General features: G+C 50.1%; 1 protein-coding gene across 1 annotated transcript; it reads right to left on the reverse strand.

Annotated features, from left to right (window-relative positions):
- Positions 1-10,138: 10,138 nt before the first annotated feature.
- Positions 10,139-22,356, reverse strand: ENO1 (enolase 1). The gene is made up of 12 exons (XM_056508149.1): positions 22,226-22,356; positions 18,994-19,087; positions 17,585-17,680; positions 15,420-15,478; positions 14,701-14,770; positions 14,400-14,533; positions 14,042-14,264; positions 12,356-12,553; positions 11,940-12,141; positions 11,492-11,600; positions 11,029-11,087; positions 10,139-10,603 (listed from the first exon to the last, which is right to left on the reverse strand). The coding sequence occupies exons 2-12, from the start codon at positions 19,076-19,078 to the stop codon at positions 10,534-10,536; spliced, it is 1,305 nt and encodes a 434-aa protein (XP_056364124.1). The 5' UTR covers positions 19,079-19,087; positions 22,226-22,356; the 3' UTR covers positions 10,139-10,533.
- Positions 22,357-22,430: the final 74 nt, after the last annotated feature.

The following is a 22,430-nucleotide window of genomic DNA, read 5'->3' on the forward strand; positions in this document are numbered from 1 at the left end:
GCACCCAGCAACGCCGCCGGCCGCGCGCCCCGCCAGTATCGCCGCGCGCCATTGGCTGCCGCCCCGCGCCGCGTGACCCGGCGGGCGGTGCTGGCCAATGGCAGCGCGGGATGGAGGGGATTTAAACCGAGGGGAGGCGGGGGCGGCGCCGGGCACAAAGGCGGCCGTGAGGGAGGGGCGGCTTGGCGCGGCCGCGCTTCCCTCTGCCCCATGTCTTTCTTCCCTTGCTTCTCTGCTTTCCTCCATTTCTTCCCCTGGTTCTGCGAACCGCTTTCATCATCGCTGTCCCGTGCGCCACGGGGGTTGTTTTAAGGTGTCTTTGTCCCCCGCGAGAACCTGTCCTGGTATCGTGGAATCACAACATCGCTGAGGTCAGAAAAGACCACGGTGATCATCGAGTTCCAATTTACGAGCCATGCCCAGCTGGTCCCTAGCCAAGAGCACTCAGTGCCACATCCATCCTTCCTTGGGACTGCAACCCCCCCGGGAGCCCCTGCCGGTGTCTGACCACCCTTACTGTGAGGAAATCCTTCCCGAATTCCCAAAGCTCCAACCTGCCAACACAGACCTTCCCGAGGTCCGACCTGAGCCTTCCCTGGTGCGGCTTAAGGCGGGAATGGATAGAAACGCTGAATGGTTTGGCTTGGAGAGACCTTAAAGCCCATCCTGTCCCACACCTTCCACTCTCCCAGGTTGGTCTGGGGCGTTCTCAGGGATGGGGCAGCAGAGTGAGGGTGACACCGGTGTCCACAGCCGGCCCAGGACATCCTCAGGGATGGGTCAGTCTCATGAGGGTGATCCCGGTGCCCAAGGTTGGTCTGGGGCGTTCTCAGGGATGGGTCAGTCTCATGAGGGTGATCCCGGTGCCCAAGGTTGGTTTGGGACATTCTCAGGGATGGGGCAGCAGAGTGAGGGTGACACCAGTGCCCAAGGCTGGTTTGGGACATTCTCAGGGATGGGTCAGTCTCATGAGGGTGATCCTAGTGCCCAAGGCTGGTGCCAGGGCAGAGCAGCCCTGCTGTGGCCAGATCTCTCTGTCCTGGATATGTTGTGTTTGCCCCAAATTGTCTCATTCTCATGAATTAGTGAACAGTTATCAGCCCTACAAGTAAATGTGTTTGAAGTGTCTTCAATGGGAGGTGAGGTACAGAATTTTATGGCTCTGTCAGAAACTCCAGTCCATCAGCTCTCTAAGGTTCACACTCTGTCTCAGTCACATTAAACTGCTGTTACTGGCCCTGTACTGAATGTTCAGATTATGCATAAGTGCTTTGCTGGATAAACAGCTGATGCTGCTTCTTGCTGCTCTGTGCAGCGAGGAAGTTGACACAACAGCAGAATTCCAAATTACTGAGTAGCAATTAATAAAACACTTGGTCACTTAGGAAATTTTTTAAGCTGCTTCATCTGGGAGCTATCACATATTTAGACAAGATAACATGATGGTACCAGAGCTGAAAATAGAGGAAACTTGTTATTTAACATTAACCTCACCTCTCCTCCACAGGCCAGCTAAATAAATCACATGGCTGTAAAGAAAGTCACACATTCTTCCCAGGGATCTGAGCATTTTCATGTGGAATTATATCTTCCTTGTGAAAAGGCTCTCGGATATGTCAGGGCAGATTTTGCCCTCAATTATACTGGTGTAACCCCAAGTGTTTGCTGTCTCTGTAAACTGTCTCCGTGGTCGATTCCAGTGGTGCTGCAGAGATAAGTTTGAGGCTGTTATTGCCTTCAGCGGGGGAAGTGGGAACTGTTCTCACTGAAGAGAAGGAACACACAAGGAGATCTGAGCTCTGCACATCAGAGGAATTCAGTTCTCTGCCCTGAACACACAGGACAAATTTATCCCCAGCATAACTTTGGGGACATTACCACCAGAGGCTGAGACACAGAGCTGATTGTGTTCTAATAACTAATTTAGATAAGGGTCTGGAAATGCACATCAGTTCAGTGTCTGACACAGCCATCTCAGAGCTACACTTAGGCTGTCCTTGACAGGACCTGATTCCATCTCTGTTATTTTCTGCACTAATTACAATTTCATGTTCCTTGGCCTCTGGATGTCTGCACTAAAATCTCCATGAATTGCCACGATGGCAGGTTTGTCTTCTGCTTTTCCCAGTCACCCTCTCTGTGATGGGGAAATTCTAAGTGTATAATGTGTGTATCCTAGTGCAGAGGATTAGAGGGATGGGGCACAAGGAAAGGCTGAGAGAATTGGGGTTGTTCACCCTGGAAAAGGGAAGCTCTGGGGTGAACTCATTGTGGCCTTCCAGGACCTGAAGGAGCTGCAGGAAAAACAGAGAGGTTTTACAAGGGACAGTGAGAGGACAGTGCCCAAGGCCAGGCTGGACACTGGACTTGGAGCACCTGGGACAGTGGGAGGTGTCCCTGCATGGCAGGGGTGGCACTGGGTGGGCTCTGAGGTCCTTTCCAACCCAAGCCAGTCTGGGATTCTGGGATTCTGTTGTATAATAAACATCTGTGTACCCCCAAAATTATTCCCAGCCAATCCTCACGCCACGAACAAGTGATCCAATTATGAGGTTGGTTCACAGCCAGGGGATTGCTGCAGGAATAGCACTTGAAGCTGCTGCTTTTTTTGGGTTCTCTCTCTCTTTTTTTTTTTTTTTTTTTTTTGGCAAAGATGCATCTCTCCCTGTGGACAATAATAAACAAAGCCACGGAGTATGTCCCATAATCTTCTCCCTGCTAAAGTCAGGGGGTTTAGTTAACACCAGGAAGATCAAGGAACACCCAAATGCTGCTGAGAGAGACCTTTGTTCCTGCAGTGGTCACTGCAGATTTTCTTGGGTCACACCCAAGAGCACAGAGGTCGTTGGTGGGGCGAGTGGGCACGTTCTATGTTCTGTGTGTAAAATATTTGATGTTCATGCAGACTGTCCCTGTGGGATCCTGGCAGGTCTCTGGCAAGGCAGAGTCTGAACCTCGGGGTGTTTTGTGCCTCTGTCTCCCAGCGCTGACAGTGGGAACTGCTGACACAGAGAAAGCCTAATTGGCCAAATGCACAGAGACACCGAAATTCCAGCGTGCCACACGGGGTTAATCCTCACATTCCTGCTCCTTACCCTGGATGTTTGTAAGCAGCAGAGTTTCTGCTGGGTGTTCTGGCTCCCCATCCTGCTGCTGCCCCCCATCTCCCACACCCTCCCAGGGGTTTTGCCCTGCTGTGTCTTTTTGGGGCTCTCAGTCAGAGTTCGGCTCTTCTGGGCACCTCCCAGATCCACCCAGGCAAGGAACAGTCAGAAACTTCAAATTATTATTCTTATTGTGTTGTTATTGCCATCACAGAAAATCACACCATGTCCCACCTTTTACCATTCCCTCTCTTTCATTTCAGGGGAACAAAACCAAACAGTGGCAAAATTCCACTGGGTGCTTCTTTCTCCCTTTGCCAGCCCTTGCACCTATTTTATCTGATATCCATATGGCAGTGCATGTGGTGTATTTAACTTTTTAAAATTATCTCTTTACAAATCTTTTTTAATCTGTCTCTTTTTTTAATAGCTGACACTGTGCCAACTGTTTGAAACAAAAATCTATGAAAAAAAATCTAACTAGGAGCTATGAAGTCAAAACACACCAAATACTGAGAATTTTGTGAACACCATTTCAGCCCAACTAGTTAAAATAATGGAGGGGTTTTTTGGTGTGGTTTTTTTTTTTCTTTTTTTAATCTCCAGTCATGAAATTACAAACCAGTCCTTGACCATGACAGATGAGTCAGGTTGTAACCTCAGCAATGCAGTAAAAACTCAGCTCTAATGAAACAGGCAAATGTCAATACAGCGATTAGCTCGGGAGATAATATTCTGAGAGGCTTTTACAGATGACCTAACTCCACTCACAAAAAAGGATTATATTCTTTCTTTCCCTTTGTCATATCTGAATACCAGCCCTTTAGCTGAAAACTGTTTGCTTTGGGGGGGGGGGTGGTTTCTGCTTTGTTTTGTTTACTGTAGAAATCTCAGGAATTTAAAATCTCATTTCCACAGATATTAGCAGAGGATTTTTTGGAAGGCTCATCCCACTTGGAGGCCAATGCTCTGGATACATGTGGACTCCTCCTGGACACAGAGATCTGTGTCTAGAAGTGGCTGGATGGGTTGCAATAAAAGCAGAAGCAATGGAAATGAGATTTAAATCAGTCTGGGCATTTTCACACAGCCTGGAGGGAGCAGCAAATGCCAGGGGCTCAGAGCCCTGTGCCATTCCCTGCTCTGACACAACTCCCCCAGGCTGGAGGAACGAGTTCCCAGCAGGACAGGCTGGGCTGGCAGGTGACCATGGCACAGCCACTCCTGCTGTGTGTGGGGATTGCAGGGGAGGGGACGAGAGCAGGGAGGCTTGGGACACCCAGCCCCACCTGCAGCTCCTTAAACATCCTCAGCCACCTTCAAACACATTTCTGCCTTTTAAATGTCTTGTCTCTGTATTGGCTCAGTCCTTTTGTTTTGCTAGGGACTTTTATATGGGTCACAGAATCATTCAGGTGGAAAAGCATCACCCAGTCCAACCATTAACCCTGCCCAGTGCACCACCACCAAACACCTTCCTACACACCTCCCAAATACCTTAGGAATTTGGGGGGAAAAGCTCTGTTTCCTGTGTGACCATCTTCAGGTTTCTAACACACAGCACATAAACCCACAAAATTTCTGGGTTTAATATTTTGAATATTGTAAAACAGAAATGTAAAACGTTATAAATTAGTTTCCTCATTAAATTAAAAAAATTTAAAACCTTTTTATCTTTTAAAGGTTTTCAATTTCCCTGACTCAGACCATTTCCTAGTGGCTTCTGCATAATGAATATTAGCAGAGGTTGGCTTACCACAGTGTCTGGTGAGACTCATTTATCAAAGCCCAGGATGTGCACCATGCAAAGGGAAAAAATCCCATTGAAAGGGAACAAAAAAATTTCAGCCCTAACAATCGCTCCTCTCATTTTTGTAAACTTGGGCATGTTCCAGTGCATGTGGAGAGGGGACAAAATGGCATCTGCAGAACATGAAACGTGTCTAACGAGGGATTGGTGCACCTTGAAAGGCACCGGTGCTGGAGCTCCAAATGACTAATGAGTCTTTCCTCAGCAGTGGGATTAATTGCATCACCCCTTGATGCTCAGCTCTGTATCCTGCTTTCACCCAGGGACAGGCACAGGAACCCATTCTGGGATTTGCATACCAGATAAAACCTGCTAAACAAATTAACTAGAACTAACTCGCTTTCAACCCAACCAGCTGCTGGATTGTACCGACATCACAAACTGACAGCAGCCCTTTGAAGCAGGGAGATGGAAAAGGGATCCAAGCACCAGAGGATTTGGGGTGATTTTTTTGTTGTGTTTTTTGGTACCTTTTCACTTTCAAGCCTCCCAGCCTCGTGTCTGAGCAGGCACTGGACACTGGGTTCATGCACATTCACTCCCACAAACACAGGGGCACGTTCACATCCAGCTCTGTGGCCACACACACAAAACCTCCAGGCTTTTCCATCTCCTTTCCATCATGGACAAGGACAAGGTGCCTCGTGCAGATCCAGTGGGGATCTCACAGCTCAGAGGGGTATTTTCAGTGTCTTTACACTGCTGGACTTTGGTAAAGGGAATTCACGTCAGCCACAAGCACATGCACAGAGCTAGCTGGCTCATTTCTACCTCCCTTACAGTTAATATCAATTGATTGCTCATAATCAATTATCGACTGAGCACTCACAACAGAAGCAGATGTAAAACCAGTAGAATCTGACATGCAGGGGAGGGAAGGGTAGCCCCAATCAGGGGCTGTTTGCCAGGTCGGGCCTGGTGCTTTCTGGCTGTTCAAAGGTTTGCTCTGATACTGCTGAGCCTCTCCCGGTAACGTGGGACACCTGGGCACTTTCTGTAAATGCCCCACTCCTCCTCCAGGCAGGAAGCACTAAATGGATTTACAAGCTTCCCTTCTTGTCCTCAGTGACTTCGCTTTGAGCTGTTACAAATGACAAAGCATTCAGGGGAGAGATGGATTGATTTCAGATTTGCATTTTCGTCCTTCCCACTGCAAATTGCTCCTCCGGGAGGAGGTGCCCGGCTCCCACCTCCCCCTTGTAGCTGCTCTTTCCCCGCAGTTGCAACACTGCTGCCTTTGATGGCCCCTCTGAATGGACTTCTCTGAAGGGAGAGAAAACACAGCCACAGCAATGGGAACATTTCCATTTCAAGCACCATCTCCTTTTTCCCCTCAGCACTTGTTATCTTCAAAGCACCGTACAAAAGCGACTGAGGAACCCTCCCCACCGCCCGGGGAAGTGTCAGCCATCCCTGGGGACAGGTGACACAAGTGAGCAGCAGGGGAGTGACACAAAGCCGAGGTCTGGGGGCTGAGCAGGGCTCAAACTGCTGCTCCCCCAGGGGCCAGAGCTTTGTCCTTAACATCCTGCACCCTGAGCAGCTGGGCAGGAGCATTTCAGGGTTTGTAAGAGAGACCTGCGTGCCTTGCCAGAGCCACCTCTCCCGTCTGGGGCTGAGGACAGGGAACACCTGCCCTTTGGATCTCCCTGGCAGCACCTGTCCCGCTCTGGGGCTGCTCCAGCCCAGGTGCTTTCCCTGTTGTTTTCCAGGGGAACTCGACACCCTGTGCCATCACAGGCACCCCCAGTCCCTCCCCCACGGTGGCACCGTGGCTGTGACAGCCCCTGGGGACAGGGACAACTGACCCGGGGCTGGCCCCAGGATGCTCCTGCAGACATTGCTGTCCCCGAGGTGTCAGCTTGCCTGGCCTTTGTCCAAGGGGTTATTTTGCAGAATTAGCCCGGATTCCTCCTCTCTGCTGTAACTTAAGCCTGTAACTGGCACCTGGATGATTAAATTGTGTTTCCAGACAGAGCTGTGCCTGTCTGCCTCGTGCTTCAGGCCTGAGATTTCACCACACACTCACTTCAAGTGTGGCATAAGGAAGTCATCTGGGCCTTGTGATTATTTTCTTTCTCATAGTTTATTTTTCATTATCTGTCATTTTTATCATCTGACTTCTTTATTCCTCCTCCATTCCTCAGTTCCCTTCCTTGGTTTTTTTTTTTTTTTTTTTTTTTGGTTTTTTTTTTTGGGTTTTTTTTTTTTTGTTTGTTTTGTTTTTTTTTGTGGGGTTTTTCCCTCCTTTTTTTACCTCCAGGTTTTCCTAGCAGAACTGAGGTTTGCAGCTGGTTTGGCTCTATTTCTTTTCCTTGTTCCCCTTCTCCACACCCTGCACTTCCAGTCCCTGAGTGTCTATCCATGGAGCAAAATGCATGCCAAGTGCACCTGGTTCCCTCTGGGTCTCTCTGCCTGCAGAAAGGAGCAGACCTGGCTCCCCAGGATGGGACTGGGACAGTTCCAGTTCCAGTTCCAGCTCCAGCACCAGCACCAGCTCCAGCTCGGTGACCCAGGAGCAGCTGCAGGGAGAGGCCCCGTTCCCAGTGCTCAGAAGAGCCGAGTTCCTGCATTCTCACACCCACCCACAGCTCCTATCTGCAGGGAAATCATTTCACCCTGCCACACAAATGAAGGGCAATAAAAGCTCTCCAAGGGAGTGCTGGGCCCAGGCTGGTGCCTGGCACAGCTCCTGCAATGCTGCTGTGAAAGGGAGCGTGAGGCCACAGCCCCTGAGCTGCTGGGGACAGGCAGGGCTGGCTCTGAGCCCTGTCCCAGTGGCACAGCCACCCTCAGTGTCCTGGCAGAGCTCAGCCCCAGCCTCAGCTGCTGGGAGGGAAGGTCAGCAGTGATGTCTTCACTCCCACCAGGGGCTCATGTCTGGCAGGAAAGCCAAATGATGAATCATCTGGTTTCTCAAGATCACTGAGGGATGGCGACATCCCTTCCTGTCCAGAGCAAACTCACTGGGGCAGTGCCTGTACAGGACCTAGAAACCAACGTGAGGAAATCAGTGCTGAGAGCACTAAAGGCACAGAAGCCACCCCTACACACCTAGAAACAGAGCCAGGGTAATGGGAGAGCTTTCCCACTGCACTCCTTTGCCTCACTCCATTATAAATCCTGCTCTGAACAGCTCCCAGAAGCACCACCTGCCTCTCCCCTCTGCCCATCACTCACCACAGCTCTGCTTTTAAGCCTGGCTGCTATTCTCAGAGCAGCCTCCCAGCTCGTGTTTGCTAAGCTGATGCCTCCTCTGCTCCAAGGAGTGCCATCCCTGCAAATTATTGCAGTAATAAAGCCACTGGCTGTGCCACATTTGCTGGCTGTTATAAAGCACAGCCTTTCGAGTCCAACTCCGTGGGGACAGCACAGAAAGGTGAGGAGCTGTGCAGCGGGAGCTGAGCCCTGATTAAGGAGCAGACACAGCTCCCCCCCCCTCCAGCACTGCAGGTTTAGGTCTTGATTTTCAGCAATCAAATCTTGTTCCCTATTCACTTATTCCCCTCACTCCAAACACTCACAGCGTTACCAATCATTCACTTTTCTCTAACACGCTTAAAATCCTTATCTACAAACCCCAGCCCCACGTTCCAGCACTTCCCCACTCGGGGCTCTTTTCTTCCTTTGCAAGTGACTCCTTTCAACGCTGCAGCCTCATTAGGGAGAGCCTGAATCCGCTGCAGCTGGAAGCCCCTTGCTGATGTGGCCCAAATACTCTCTGAGATTTAACTTGAAAGCTTTCTGTGAGGGGTTTGATGGGACAGGTGAGCACAGCACCTGACACGGGGGGATTGATTCCCGGGGCAGGGGGAACACGGGTTCAATGGCAGCTGACTCCACTCCGGGCTGTTCCAACCCTGCCAGGTCCTGGCTATTTTAAGGCACACACACCTGGTAATTGACCTGTAACTGTTCTCTCCACCTTGCTCTGACAAGGTGTGAACGATAATGATAATGAATTCATGCCCGGCTCCATTTGCCGTGTTAACCAGCACAAGTGGAAGGGGCTTTTGTGAGAGCTGGACTGAGCTTTTCCTCAGAACAGAGCAGGGTTCCAGCCTGGCTTTCCCCCACATTGATGTGGCTGCTGCACACAAGCACAGCAGCCTAGGTGAACCCTACTCATGTCACTCATTTCATCACAGCCCTGCTGCCCTTCAGGGTTTGGTCAATTTATGGTAACCATGACCTGATTTTCCAGCTCATTTTGCTTATTAAAATAAAAGCACCAGGTAGTAGGGGCCCAGGTAAGGGGGTTGAGCATTTGGGCTTCGCCAGGTGAGGAACAGCCCTACTCATGCCCCTGAACACAGCTCTGCTAAAAAGCTTCCTAAACCATTCTGCACATATTAGAAGCTGCCTCTTTGAGAGAAGAAAAATCCCTTGATAGGATTTGTGTGTAATTAGCTGGTTTATTCATTTAGCAGGTCTAATTCAGAGATCAGCTAAGTGTGAAAAGTGCAGTGGGCTTCAAATCTGCCACAGAGTGCACCTGGCTCAGAGCAAGGCCTGGGGAAAGGACAAATGTGGGACTGAGGCCCTGGCCTGGTGCTGAGCTGAGGCTGGTAAATTTGGTATTTATAGCAAAGCTCTTCTTAAGGGCAGCCTGACAAAGGAGATCAATCTCCAAAGGAAACACAGGTGCCAGGTGCCCAGGGAAGGTTATTTCCTTGTTATTCCCACCCTAGAACTGAAAATATTCTTTAAGGTAGCTGAGGACACTGCCCTGCAGCAGCAGCGGCTGTAACATCCCCATCGAGGTGATTTAAAACATTAAAAGATAAAAAACTGGTTTGTGGCTGTGCGGTGCAAGGCCCGACACGGCCACCGGGGGGCAGTGCTGGGCACAGCCAGGAACCCAAGCACGGCAAAGTCATTAACAGAATCGGAAATGAGGAAATTAACGCTTTTCTTACAAATCTGCCACGGGAAAAAAGCCATAAGCAGCGAGAACTGCCTTAGACATCCTCTCACTCAGTTGTGTAATTTGTTTTTTCCTGTCTGGGAATGGACTGAGGTCACAAACTCTGCTCCCTGTGACAGTGCCCACACAGTAACAGAACCATTGTGAGGACAGACACCAAAACTCACCAAATCCTGGGGAAAAGGGCAAAATGAGCCTTAAAGGTCCCTTCCAACCCAAACCATTCCATGAACACACGATGCAAAGGTGGCAATCCCTGCTCCCCAGACTCCTCCAAGTAACTCCAAGCCACACACATTGTTGAGTTGTTTGATGCTTTTATTTATCACATGTAAAAACACTACTGTCTCTATCTGCAGGTACCTCTTGTTGCACTGCAAATCACACAGCTCCAAACGTTGAGAATCAGACAGGCAGAGAAGGGAACTAAGGTGTTTATGCCCAGAATCACAATGTCATGACCCCTGAGGGTGTTAAATACACAGAACACCCCCAGGGGCCGTTCTACAGAAGCAGCAGAGCAATACAATTAACAGACCAGAGCTGGTGAGAACACTGAGTGAAGGGATCATCTAGGGGATAAGAGGACCTGCAGACTGGTCTCCTTCAGCTGCCCTTATCTTTCTAGTACAGGTAATTGTGATCTAAGTCAATGACTAGTGCTGAACCAGAACAGGGGGACTCTTCCACACTTAGTTGACACGAGGGTTCCTGAAGTTCCTCCCAGCAAAGCGAGCCTTGCTGCCCAGCTCCTCCTCAATTCTGATGGACAGAGAGCACTGGGTGTCAGCAGCCAGCAGAGACCCCCTGCCCCAGCACAGCCACAGGCCTCAGACTGAACACCTGGCCCAGCTGGCCCTGGAGGTCCCACAGTGACCAAGCAGCTCCCACCAAGCCCCTGCACAGTGGGGCAGTGCCACACACCTGACACAAAACCCAAACGTTTGAGTTGCCTGCCAAGGGAACTGCCTGACGCACAGAGGTCCCAGTGCAGCAGCACAGGATGCTTGGTGGGATCTGGTCTGGACCTCACCCACCCAGCTCCTCCTCAGCCTGGCAGGGCAGGGCAGGTCCTGCAGCTACAAGTGTTTCTGAGGGCAAAGGCCAAGCTGTGCCCCCAGAGCAGCAGCAGAATGAATGAATGAAGAAATGATTAAATGAATGCCCCTCCCCAGCCCCAGGCTCACCTCAGCAGCTGGTTGTACTTGGCCAGACGCTCGGATCGGCACGGGGCACCGGTTTTGATCTGAGAGGGAAATCACAAAGTTAGTGAAGAACTCCAAGTGCCAACACAGAACTTGTTCAGAGTAATAAGAATCATCACAAGATCTGCTTGGGCATCAGGCTCGTATCTACACATGCAAACAAAACAGGTCTTGGGAGGAATAGAGGTTGTTCATTTGCTATCAGCTGCAGGACCAGGAAACCCAAGCACAGCCACTGGTGCTGGGACCTTTGACATTGCTGGTTAAAGGAGAGTTTGCACAAGATAAAGTGTTCCCTTGTCACAGCCCATTAACAAATCAGTTCCCTGCAAACAGACACCGCAAATATGCACCCCTGGAGGCAGTGCAGTGCACCACAGCTTTGGCTTCACCACCAAACTATCCCACCAAGCAGAGCCAAACTGCAGCAGCTGCAGACACCAACCTGGCCAGTGCAGAGCCCCACGACCAGGTCAGCAATGAAGGTGTCCTCTGTCTCTCCAGAGCGGTGGCTCACCATCACACCCCAGCCATTGGACTGGGCCAGCTTGCAACTGCAAGAGAACAGGAGAAGCAGCTCACACCATGCCCTGTGCCCAGCAGCCTCTGCTCCAGTGACACTGCCCCTTGGTACAGGCCAGGATCACAGCACAAGGTGATCAGGAGCTGCTGTCACAAACACTCAAACCCTGGAAGTTGTTCAGGGCACCCGTGTGACGTCAGGACCATGAAGGTACAGGTTTTATTTGTCAGTGTCCTCTACCAGTTAATAACACATTAGTTAATAAGTGCTCTCCCTTCACAGATAACCCATCAGATTTCTGTTCCCCTAGATCTGCTGTATGTTCATCTCCCCCCCGCCAGTTAAAACCAGCCCAGCCGGCAGAACTTACGCCTGCAGGGACTCTGTCACAGAGCCAATCTGGTTGACCTTGAGGAGGAGGCAGTTGCAGGCCTTCTCCTCCACAGCCTTGGCAATTCTCTTGGGGTTGGTCACAGTCAGATCATCACCAACCACCTGGATGTTGACACTGCCAGTGAACTTCTTCCAGGCACCCCAGTCATCCTGGTCAAAGGGGTCTTCAATGGACACCACTGCAGAGGGACACAGCAGCTTCAGGACAGTGCCAGCACAAAGGCCTTATCTGGATGAGTGGTACCAAAGTGCAGAAAGTGCCACCCACTTCCCAGAGGCTGAGGAAGGCAGGAGCTGTCAATGTCTCCTGTCAGAGGGGCTGCACATCAACCCTGTCCTTCAGCAAGCCACCCCAATTCACCACTACTGCTGTTGTCACTGTGAGCAACTCACCAGGGTAGTTCTTGACAAAGCCCTTGTACAGGTCAGCCAGCTGGTCAGGAGAGATGTATCTGCTGGGATCATCAGGGGATTTGAAGTCCAGGTCATACTTGCCGTCCCGGTAGAACTCTGAGGCGGCCACGTCCATGCCAATGACCACCTTGTCTGTGTAGCCAGCCTTGGCAATGGCTGTCTTCAGCAGCTCCAGAGCTGCAACACACACACAGAGCCCTGAGAGCCTGCCAGGCACCCAGCCCCAAACTCTTCATTCCCCAACAGCACCACCCTCCCTGGGAACAACCTCCCTTACCCCTGCTGAAAGCCCAAAGGAAAAGGTTCTTCAACTCTCCCACTTCTGAACTGACTGGAACAAGGTATTACTTTAATACTGCTTTTAGCTTGTAATACCCTTGAGACCCCATGATGGGATTCCTAATCTCTTCAAGCAGGACTACATGTCAGCCCTGAAAGCTTAATACTAGATGATACCACATCCTCTTTCAACTCTGTGCATGTGGGCAGGAAGCACTGCCTGCACTCTAATCCCTTTTAGCTCCAGAGCAGGTGTTGACCATGGAAGTGCTGAGCATCCAAACCCTGAGAGCAAGGAGCTGGAGCTTGCCTCTGCACAGGAGGTCCCTCTTGCCATCCACCTGTGCTCCACTTGCACATTTCCCTGCACAAGGGGGGACAGAACCACTCAGCAGAACTCTCTGGACAGTGCCCTCTGTGCTACTGTCAGGGGAGCAGCTGGGATCAGTCAGGCTGTTTGCAGCAGGAAGCTCAGATCAAGTGCTTTTTGTTGTTGGGTTGGTTTTTTGTTTGGGTTCTTTTTGTGTGGGTTTGGTTGTGTTTTGTAAGATGCTCATGTGGCACAAACTGCAAAAGCAGCTGCCTCCAGCAAGAAAAAATTCCTTGGTATGTGATTGTCATTCAAGGTCATATTCACTGCTGTCTGCAAGGGTACAGACCCAGCAAAGCTGCCTGTGACACTGGGACACAGAAATGGCACAGCTGGTGCTGTCTCTATCTTCAAAAAAGGCAGTGCAGCTCACCAGTCCCCTCCACAATAACACAACTAACAGCTGTAAGGTAAAAAACAACTGAACTGAGCTTGTGTTCCATTGCCTTGTTAGCAGCTCCACTTCTGGAGAGGCAGAGAAAGTTCCTCTGGTACCATTTTTGTAGGAACAGATATTTTGCTTCCCACAGACAAACTGCCTCTCCCACAGGTTCCTGAACAGAACTGTTTGGCCATGGAAGCAGCAACTGCCTCAGCTTCCCAGGCAAGCCCTGGTGCCCTCCCACACACAACCAGCAGAGCACAAACTGTTTTCCCTCTGTGTCTGCAGAAAAACAACTCCCCTGGTCTGAGTGCTGACTTCTGGAACACCTGCAGTGCACAGATGTTCCCACATCACTTTTCAACTGGAAGGGCATAAGGTCCCTTGGGCTGCTACAGAAATGAGACACTGAAGTAAAAACCATCCTGCCAAACTGCACAAGCTAGTGCCCAAGAGAATACCTGACCACATCAGTAGGGCATATTTGGATGTCTGCCAGGGTAAAACAGAGCAAACACACAGCAGGAAGTTCTACACCTTTGATCCTATTGATCCTGTCATTGATACTGGGCAAGCTATCAGTTCATTGCCCAGCAATCAGTTCCATCTCTTCCCACACTTGGCTCATTCTCACCTTCTTTGTTTTCCAGGATGTTGGGGGCAAAGCCACCCTCATCCCCCACATTGGTGGCATCCTTGCCATACTTCTCCTTGATGACATTTTTGAGGTTGTGGTAGACCTCTGCCCCCACACGCATGGCGTCCTTGAAGCTGTCTGCCCCCACAGGCAGGATCATGAACTCCTGCATGGCCAGCTTGTTCCCAGCATGGGAGCCCCCGTTGATCACGTTGAAAGCCTTGGAGAAACCAGCAAGAGCCAGGTTGGAAGGTGCTAACAGCCCTTACATTCACCCTCATTCTCTAGAGCTTGAGCCAAGAGCACCAGGCTAAAGTCAAAGCAAGGCCTCGGCCTGCCCCACCCAGGGACTTACAGGAACTGGGAGAATAACTTCTGGATTTCCAGCAAGGTCAGCTATGTGCCGGTACAGGGGAACTCCCTTCTCAGCAGCACCAGCTTTGCACACGGCCAGAGACACACCCAGGATGGCATTGGCACCAAATTTGGCTGAAATAGGAAGAAATTGCTTAGGGAAGTGTCTTTATAAAAAGAGACTCATCAATACCAGCCCATGGTTTGAATGATGGCAGTGCACAGCACAAGGCTGTACATTGGCTGCTGGTTCTGGTAAATAAATTCTATTGACCCTCTTCATCTCTTCACCCCTCACTTACATTTGTTCTCTGTCCCATCCATTTCCAGCATCAGCTTGTCAATCTTCTCTTGCTCCACAACGTTCACATTCTGCAGAGAGAAGCAGCCAAGACATTGTTTGACACCACGCACAGGTGCACAAACCCCCACCCACCCACCAGTGCACCAACACCAACATTCACCCAAGGGCAGCTACCAGGAGCTGACAGAGCAGTTCCTGTCCTTGTCACACAGCAGCAGCTGCTGGGCACCTGCAGTACCCAGGGCTGACAGCTGAGCTGGATGTGCCACCACTTTGCTTTATCCATCATCACTTGGTTCTGCACCAGCCTTTGTAGCCAGGGCTTAGTGCCCACAAAGCACAGAAGAATCTCATTCAAGTAGACTTTTCTAGATCCCCTCAGATTCCCTTCCAAATTACCCAGCTTGGATAAAACCCAGCCCCTCCTCATCACTCAACCACTCTTTGGAGCACAAATCGGATTGTATCCCAGCTGCACACTGCAGCTCCCAGGGGCTCAGGTGTTCCTGCACACCACAACACCTGGCTACTGGAGAATGTCTCATTATGTGTTAGATTTGCACTCATTAAGTAAATTAAGTAAAACCATTGCTGTAGTCAGTTTGGTGACATGCACTCCAACACACAGGCTGACACCCCCAGGTCCCACACCACCAGAGGATGGTTTGGACACTGCCTGGCTGTGGGAGATGTTAAGACAAGACAGATTGCTCCTACCTTGCTAATCAGTGCAGGTGCAATCGTTTTATTGACGTGCTCAACAGCTTTTGAGACACCTGGAAGGAACAAGCAAATCAGACACTGGTCACCACACAGGTTATGCAGGGATTAGTAGGGGATCTCAGGAGCATCCAGGAAAACCACCTCATGCTGCCCCAGTCCAAGCCGAACTCATGGCCAGGTGTGAGCACTGAGAGGCCATGGCTGGACTGGGAGGTGCATGAAGGGTGCATTGGCTAGGAATTGCCCAGGAATGCCAGGTTAGTCTGCCAGGCCATGCACTGGAGAGACTCATCCGAGTGCCAGGGCTGCACTGGGAGCACATCCATTACCTGTGTGCACAGTGCTGTGGCCAGGAACTCGTTAACATATTTAACAGCTCTGGAGACACCTGACAGAAGCGAAACGGACACCAGAGTCAAGGCACAGGTGAAGAGTCCAGCCAACCCCACAGGGATGCAAGAGGACACAGAGAGGCAGCAGAGTCTGGCACTGAGAAGGGACTGAAGACAAAAGGCTCAGAGCACAGGAAACAGAGCAAGGCTCTCTCTGGGCTTTCCACCCAGGTATCTGTGACTGCAGGCCCAGATCTCAAGGGCCTGAACAACAGCATTCAGAGAAGATTTTAGGATGTTCTCCACTATCAACTCTCAGAATCCAGGAGTAAGGGGATGGAAAAAGGCTTCCCCAGAAGTTGCTCAGGCACTTCACTACCCGGCACTATTCTGTAACACTGCTATAGCATCACCTCACTTACTGTGCAGTGCTTAAAGACTTCCAAAATCCAGGTTTCACAATGATGAATACTAAATGACTGCATCCTAAACCATATTAATTGTTTTTTCAAATGGTCTAAGTCTGCAGACCTCGATTACAAAAGGCCTACCAGCTATCTGCAATTCATCCCATTTGATGATTATTTTTTTCATAACTCGTTATTTCCCAGCTGACAAAGCCTTTGAGCTAGAGCCTGTTAACTACAGTCTAATTAAATGCCATTAAGAACAACCCATAGGATCAGACTTAACAGGTCTAAGCACAGGCACATTTAGCACAGTGAGGTAAATACACATTTATTCTTTGCAAGAAAAAGTGCTCTGGGTAAACAGCATAAGAGCCTCAGGTTTTGGGACGTTCATCCAGGCATGCATTCTCTGTTAAGGTATTAACAGCCATGAATCTAAGACAAGGCTCTACAAGTTCAATTCAGTAGCTATCCACTTTAATTGCTCTTTCTTAATAAGCAAAAAATATTTCAGCTTCTTTTCACCTGACTGGCAGGAAAGTTTGAAAATAATTCTCTCTTCCAGCCAAAAGTCAAGATGATTGCTTACACTTCAAAGGCATCACCAATGCTTTCAGAGCAGCAAGCTGAGAGGAGCCCTGACTGTCCAAGCTCCCAGAATAATCACAAGAAGTACTACTGGGATATTTATCAGGTAATGGCATCTTGTTTGCAGCTATTCATGCTTAGCCATACTTGTTCCCAGGCCAGCCTGGTGACTGCTGAGTTCAGCTTCTTTTCAGAATGCACAACCAGTAAAATAAAGGCAAGTAAAATATTACACCACTAACAGACTTAAGTATCCTGGCTACCTGCACTGGCAGACAAAAAGCCAGAGTGGTTGTAGCTGCTGTGGGGTGTGAAATAGAGAACCTTCCAGGACTACCAGTGCAGAGCTGCACATTCACAGTGGGCAGCAGCTGCCACAAAACCTCAGCTTCAGGATTTAACAGGCTGGCATCTAAGTCTACAGTGTCAGAGCTGACAGATTTAAGGGCTCTGGGACAAGTGGGTCTATGAAAAGACTTTGTGACTGAGGGCAGGATGGCCAAGGCTTTTGGAGCTGGCAGCTGAGATGCCCTTCCACCCCTGGTAAAACACTGTGCCACACAGCAACACTCAGTGCAGGAGGAGCAGGGTGACAAAGTACACCTGGACACATTGTACTATAGATATTGTCACCTGACTGGGTGTGCCCAGCTCCTCACACCCACCTGTGCAGGTGCCCTGCCCTGCAGGTCACTGCTGTCACTCCCTGGCTGTGCCCCCCGGCCCTGCTCAGCTCCAGCCTGGTGCAGAACACAGACAGTGGCCCAGGAGCCCAGCACATGCAGTGGCAGCCCCCCCAGGGCACTCTGGGGGCCCAGCCCAGCTGTACCTTTGCCCATGTAGCGTGTCTTGTCATTGTCACGGAGCTCCAGGGCTTCATAGATTCCAGTGGAGGCACCGCTGGGAACAGCAGCTCTGAACAGACCTGCTCACAAGAGGGGAAAAAAAAAAACCAAAAAAAAACCACCTTGGCACATCAAACCCACAAAACATCCTCCAGCCAGACACCACCCCAGCCTGCCACACACATCCAGCCCTGGATGTGTGGGCTGGGAGAGGGAATCTCCAAACCACACCTGGCTCACATACACCGTGATCCTACAGGAACTTTCTGTTCATTTATAGCATCACCAATTTATCAGCATCTCCCCCACTGATCAACAGCAAACTGACTCCTTCTCTTCCACTGTGCATTTCAAGAGTTAAGGAAGGAATCTATTCCCCTTCCAAAAAGATAACTTCATTCACTGGATCTGCTTTTGAGCCCAGGCAAGGCAAGCTCTTAAATTCTTCTAGGATATGGCATAAAAGGGACAATTAGGAGACCTATTTTGTTAACAGGAGTTCTGAGCCACCCAGACAGCCCATTCCTTCAGCCAAGGACTTGGAGCAAATCTGCACATTGGAGCCTGCTCTGCTTGGGGTTCAAGATGCCAACTTCAGCCTCCAGCCTTTCCCTTATCCCAATAAATCAAAGAGCTTAGTGGGGGCAGTCTCATTAAATGACTGCATTAATCTTTTGAGGCACAAAGATCAGCTCTTTAGTCAGTGTATTACAGCCATTGTGTTTGCTCACTGCACCAAATCACATCGGTATGAGTTTGCACAATGCTTTTGTCAGATCCTATCAGATGTGGGATGAACAACCTAACAAACCAAGGGAAAGTCCTACAATAATTAAAAATATAAGATGTTACATGTGAAAGCCCAATTAGACAAGTTCTTTAGTCATGCCTGAGTACTTAGGCAGAGAAGAAATCATTACCCAAAACTCAACTGTGGGGCAGAAGATTGTCATTACAGAAAGCCACTGCAGACAAATTAAGACTTAAATTTCAAGTGTACTCCTACAGAGTGTGGGGAGCACTGACCACCAGGGCCATTAGCAGCTGCTGGAGGACAGGAACCAAGATCTTGACTCAGAATTTCCAGGTGCTATCCCAGTTTATGCTGGGGCAAGGGGAGAAGTGCAGGTTTGGAACAGCTCTCACACAGTTTAGGCTGTAAGAAGCAGCACCCCTGAAAAAACCCTGCACTGACCATGCCAGGAATTCGAGCTCAGCAAACTCATCCAACAGAATGAGGCAGAGGCTTTTCCTGCAAGTCTCACAGCAAGTTCCAACAAGTTTTATGTGTGGAGGGAAAAGGCAGCTAGAACAGGACAGGCTGTAAACTTCTGACTGCCTCAAGTTCTATCAGACCCAAGGCAGGGATGAGCAGATGCAGCTGAGGACTCACCTTTGTTGGTGTAGAGGTCAACCTCAACAGTGGGGTTACCACGGGAGTCAAAGATTTCACGGGCGTGGATCTTGGTGATAGACATCTTTAGTACCTGAAAAGAGCAGTTCAGAATTCCTCATTGAATGGTTTGGGTTGGAGAGTTTCACAAAGCTGAATCCCACACCCTGCCATGGGCAATGACACCTTCCACCAGACCAGGAGCCCCATCCAGCCTGGTCTGGAACATTCTCAGGGATGGGACAGGCACAGCTTCTCTGGGTAAGCTGTTCCAGTGTCCCATGACTTTTATCATTAAAAAAAATAAATCACTTCCTTATGTGCAAGGGACCTCTTTTGCTGTTTCCATATGACTTGAACTGCAGGAGCAGATGACAAATCTAAAGGAACACCACCACATCAGAGCAGCAGAGAGATCCCAAAACAGCAACTCTCTGCTATCAGTTCAGAGTTTTTTGACAAGAGACCAGAGTGCTGTTAGTATGCACAGCAGCTGCTCAGAGCCAAAGGGAACCAGTGACGAAGGAGAAGCAGTCACAGCTCTCAATAAAAGCTTGCACTAACAGTCACACCGTGTTGAGCACTCACAGGAAGTTTTTCCTCTTAACTTCTCATCTTAAAAGGAATAAAAATCCCCCCAATCTTTTGGATACTTTATTTTTATCCTTCTCACAAACATCCACTTCAGAAAACTGCAGTGAGGGAATTCTTATGTAAGCCCAGCTACATTTTAAAAACCAAGTCATACACATGCCTGTAAGCCACTGACTGGCACCAAACCCAGCCCATCTGCACAGAAGAAAGCTCAGCCTCAGAAGCAGAACTATCTGGAAGCTGTTTTTTTGGCAAGCCAATGTGGGTGGCAACCCTGTTTACAGAAATGGTCATGAAACCTTCCACAGTTACTGCAAAGTTAAAAAAAACATGACCTTAGGTATAAATGCTGCTGCTGGTTCAATCTGTGAGGGGGTAGCTGCACACACTCCTTCCTCCCCAGGTCAAAAGCACAGGCAGCCTCTGCTGTCCCCCCTTGGCTTTCAAGTGTCCCTTCCAGCTGTCCTGCCCCTGCACGTTGTCTAAGATTTCAGTCAGACCCCCACACTGACACATGATATGACTAAAATATGAAACAACTTGTTCAAGCTGACCTTCATGCTGCCACTACTTAGCTTCAATCAGTGAACACACAGGCTCGAAATAAATCCCTGCAACTCTCTGCTTATCAGTCCCACCCACACACACATCTCTGCAGATGCACTGAGCAATAGGAAGAATTCCCACTTATCCAAAAAGGGCTCTCAGAATTTATTAGGCTGGCACCTGCTAAACCTTACTTTCATTTCCAGAACTTTGGCTTTGCCACAAATTTGAGGTGTCTCACTCTTTGAAAGCACAGCCAGTTCCAGGAGCTGTGTACAGTGCTAGAGCGGTTTGCTGACCTTCACCAAGGAGGCACTTCAGGAACACACACACAGCAAGAGCTTTCACTAGCAATGCCTGCCAGCTCAGACATTACTGAGCATCCCTGACAAACGACCACAAGTCCTTCATTTCCTGCAGAAAGAGGCATTTCACAGCACTACCTCACCTCACAAATGCTTGATGCTCCTTTTGCAAACTCCCCACTCCTGTGTTCAAGAAAAAATTTCCTCTTTGAGCTATAAGCTAAAACTGCTGTTTAGTTCACCACGATGTATTCTGCCTCAATCAATTCAGTAAACTCACCTAGAACACAAGGGTCAGCCCGTGCCCAGCTTTAACCATGGAAATGCTGACTGCAGGCAGGAGAGGTCCAGCACTGCCTGCTCAGACCTTTGTCCTCTGCCAAACACGAAAAGGCCACGGTGGCATTTAAAGAGTATTTAACGAGCACACTGCCTTAAACCTTTTTTTGCAGCATAATCTGCTGACAAGGTCACATCTCCGTTAGTGAAAGACTCACACTCCAGCTTGGAGGATCTTCTTCACTACCAGCTCAAGTCCAAGAAATCACCACTTATTCCTTATCTGACGCCATGCCCTGCACAGGGAATGCAATACTCTCAACTGAAGATTACTCCAATCGAAAACTACTTCCAAAGATTTTTTTTTTTTTAATAGCCAACCCTGCCACCAAAACCTGTCCTTGTGAGCTACTTTGCAGCCACTTCTCTAAAATCAATGCAGGGTTAAGGCTGAGCATTGCAAGCATCAGAAGAGATTTAAAAAGCAACAGTAAAGTCTAGCCATAGAAATAACTGCCCTAGTGAGTGTCTTATTACAGACCTGCCACATTTATCAGTGGAAGCCTCTCCTGACACTTAAAAGATCCTTATGACCTTAACTCTTATACCACCAATGTTCTGAAAAAAGCTGAGACCTTTGAGTGCACTCTATCAGATACCAGTGCATTAATTCCCTTGCCAAAGCACTCCTAGAAACTGGACAAACGTGCACATTCCAACCCTGCCCTTTGCACTCCAGGGGGTATTAATTCACCTCTACAACATGATCCACCGGGTTCTAAAGGATGCCTGGCAGGGAGCAAACCACAGACACGTTCAACCACTTTCTCTCGCCGTGTATCAGAAGATGGAGGCCTGAAACTGCGTTGGCTCAAGCCTGTGCGTTTGGATGACAAACTTCGCAGCTTCCTGCCAGGCTGAGAGCCGGCCCTACCCTGTGACTCAGCAGGAGTAACGGAGCACAGAGAGCCCGGATCCTCCCTGCACGAGGAGAGCAGCTTACAGGCGGCTCTTTATCCACCCTGCACCGCCAGCGCTGCCGTGGGACGGATAACCAGCACTAAATTACCCTCTAAGGGACCTCAGACACACAGACAAACGTTAAATATTTGAGATGGGAAACTGAAGGACATCCACTAAAGAGGGGAAGGTCCAAATCGCCACACGCAATCCGAGAGCGACTGTTAATGATTAAAAGAAAAAGGTTAAACGCTTGCTTTTGAGGATGCCCTGACCCATCATACCCCCGATTCTGCCCCCGCCTTGACCCACCACACCCCCGGTTTTTAATCCCCACCCCCGCACGCTGCCGGGGTTCAGGTCGCCTCAGGCGCTCCCTTTTCGGCCGGTGCACACAGCGGCCTGCACCGCCCCCTCCTCACAGGGGACCACCGAGCCTCTGCCCGGTCCTTTGCCGCGGGGACGGCCGGGGCTCCTTGGCTGCTACCCGGACACGGGAACCCGCGGGGGGCTGAGCGGGCCCGGGCTGAGCCCCCTCCCTCACTCACCGCTGTGCCCGCAGCCCCGCTCCGCAGCCGCTCCGCTGTTGCCGCCCCGGCTCTGACTGAGACCCAACGGCCGGGCGCGCGCCCGCCTATAGCCGCCCTCGCGCGCAGGGCCCGCCCCCCGGCTGCGCCCATTGGCCGGGGCCGTCCCTCGCCGCGCGCCGATTGGCTGCGGCCGCCTCGCGCCAGCGGCCGGCCCGCGTGCGTG

The sequence above is a fragment of the Oenanthe melanoleuca genome, chromosome 21 (genome assembly GCF_029582105.1).
Source record: "Oenanthe melanoleuca isolate GR-GAL-2019-014 chromosome 21, OMel1.0, whole genome shotgun sequence".
NCBI classification, from domain to species: Eukaryota; Metazoa; Chordata; class Aves; order Passeriformes; family Muscicapidae; genus Oenanthe; species Oenanthe melanoleuca.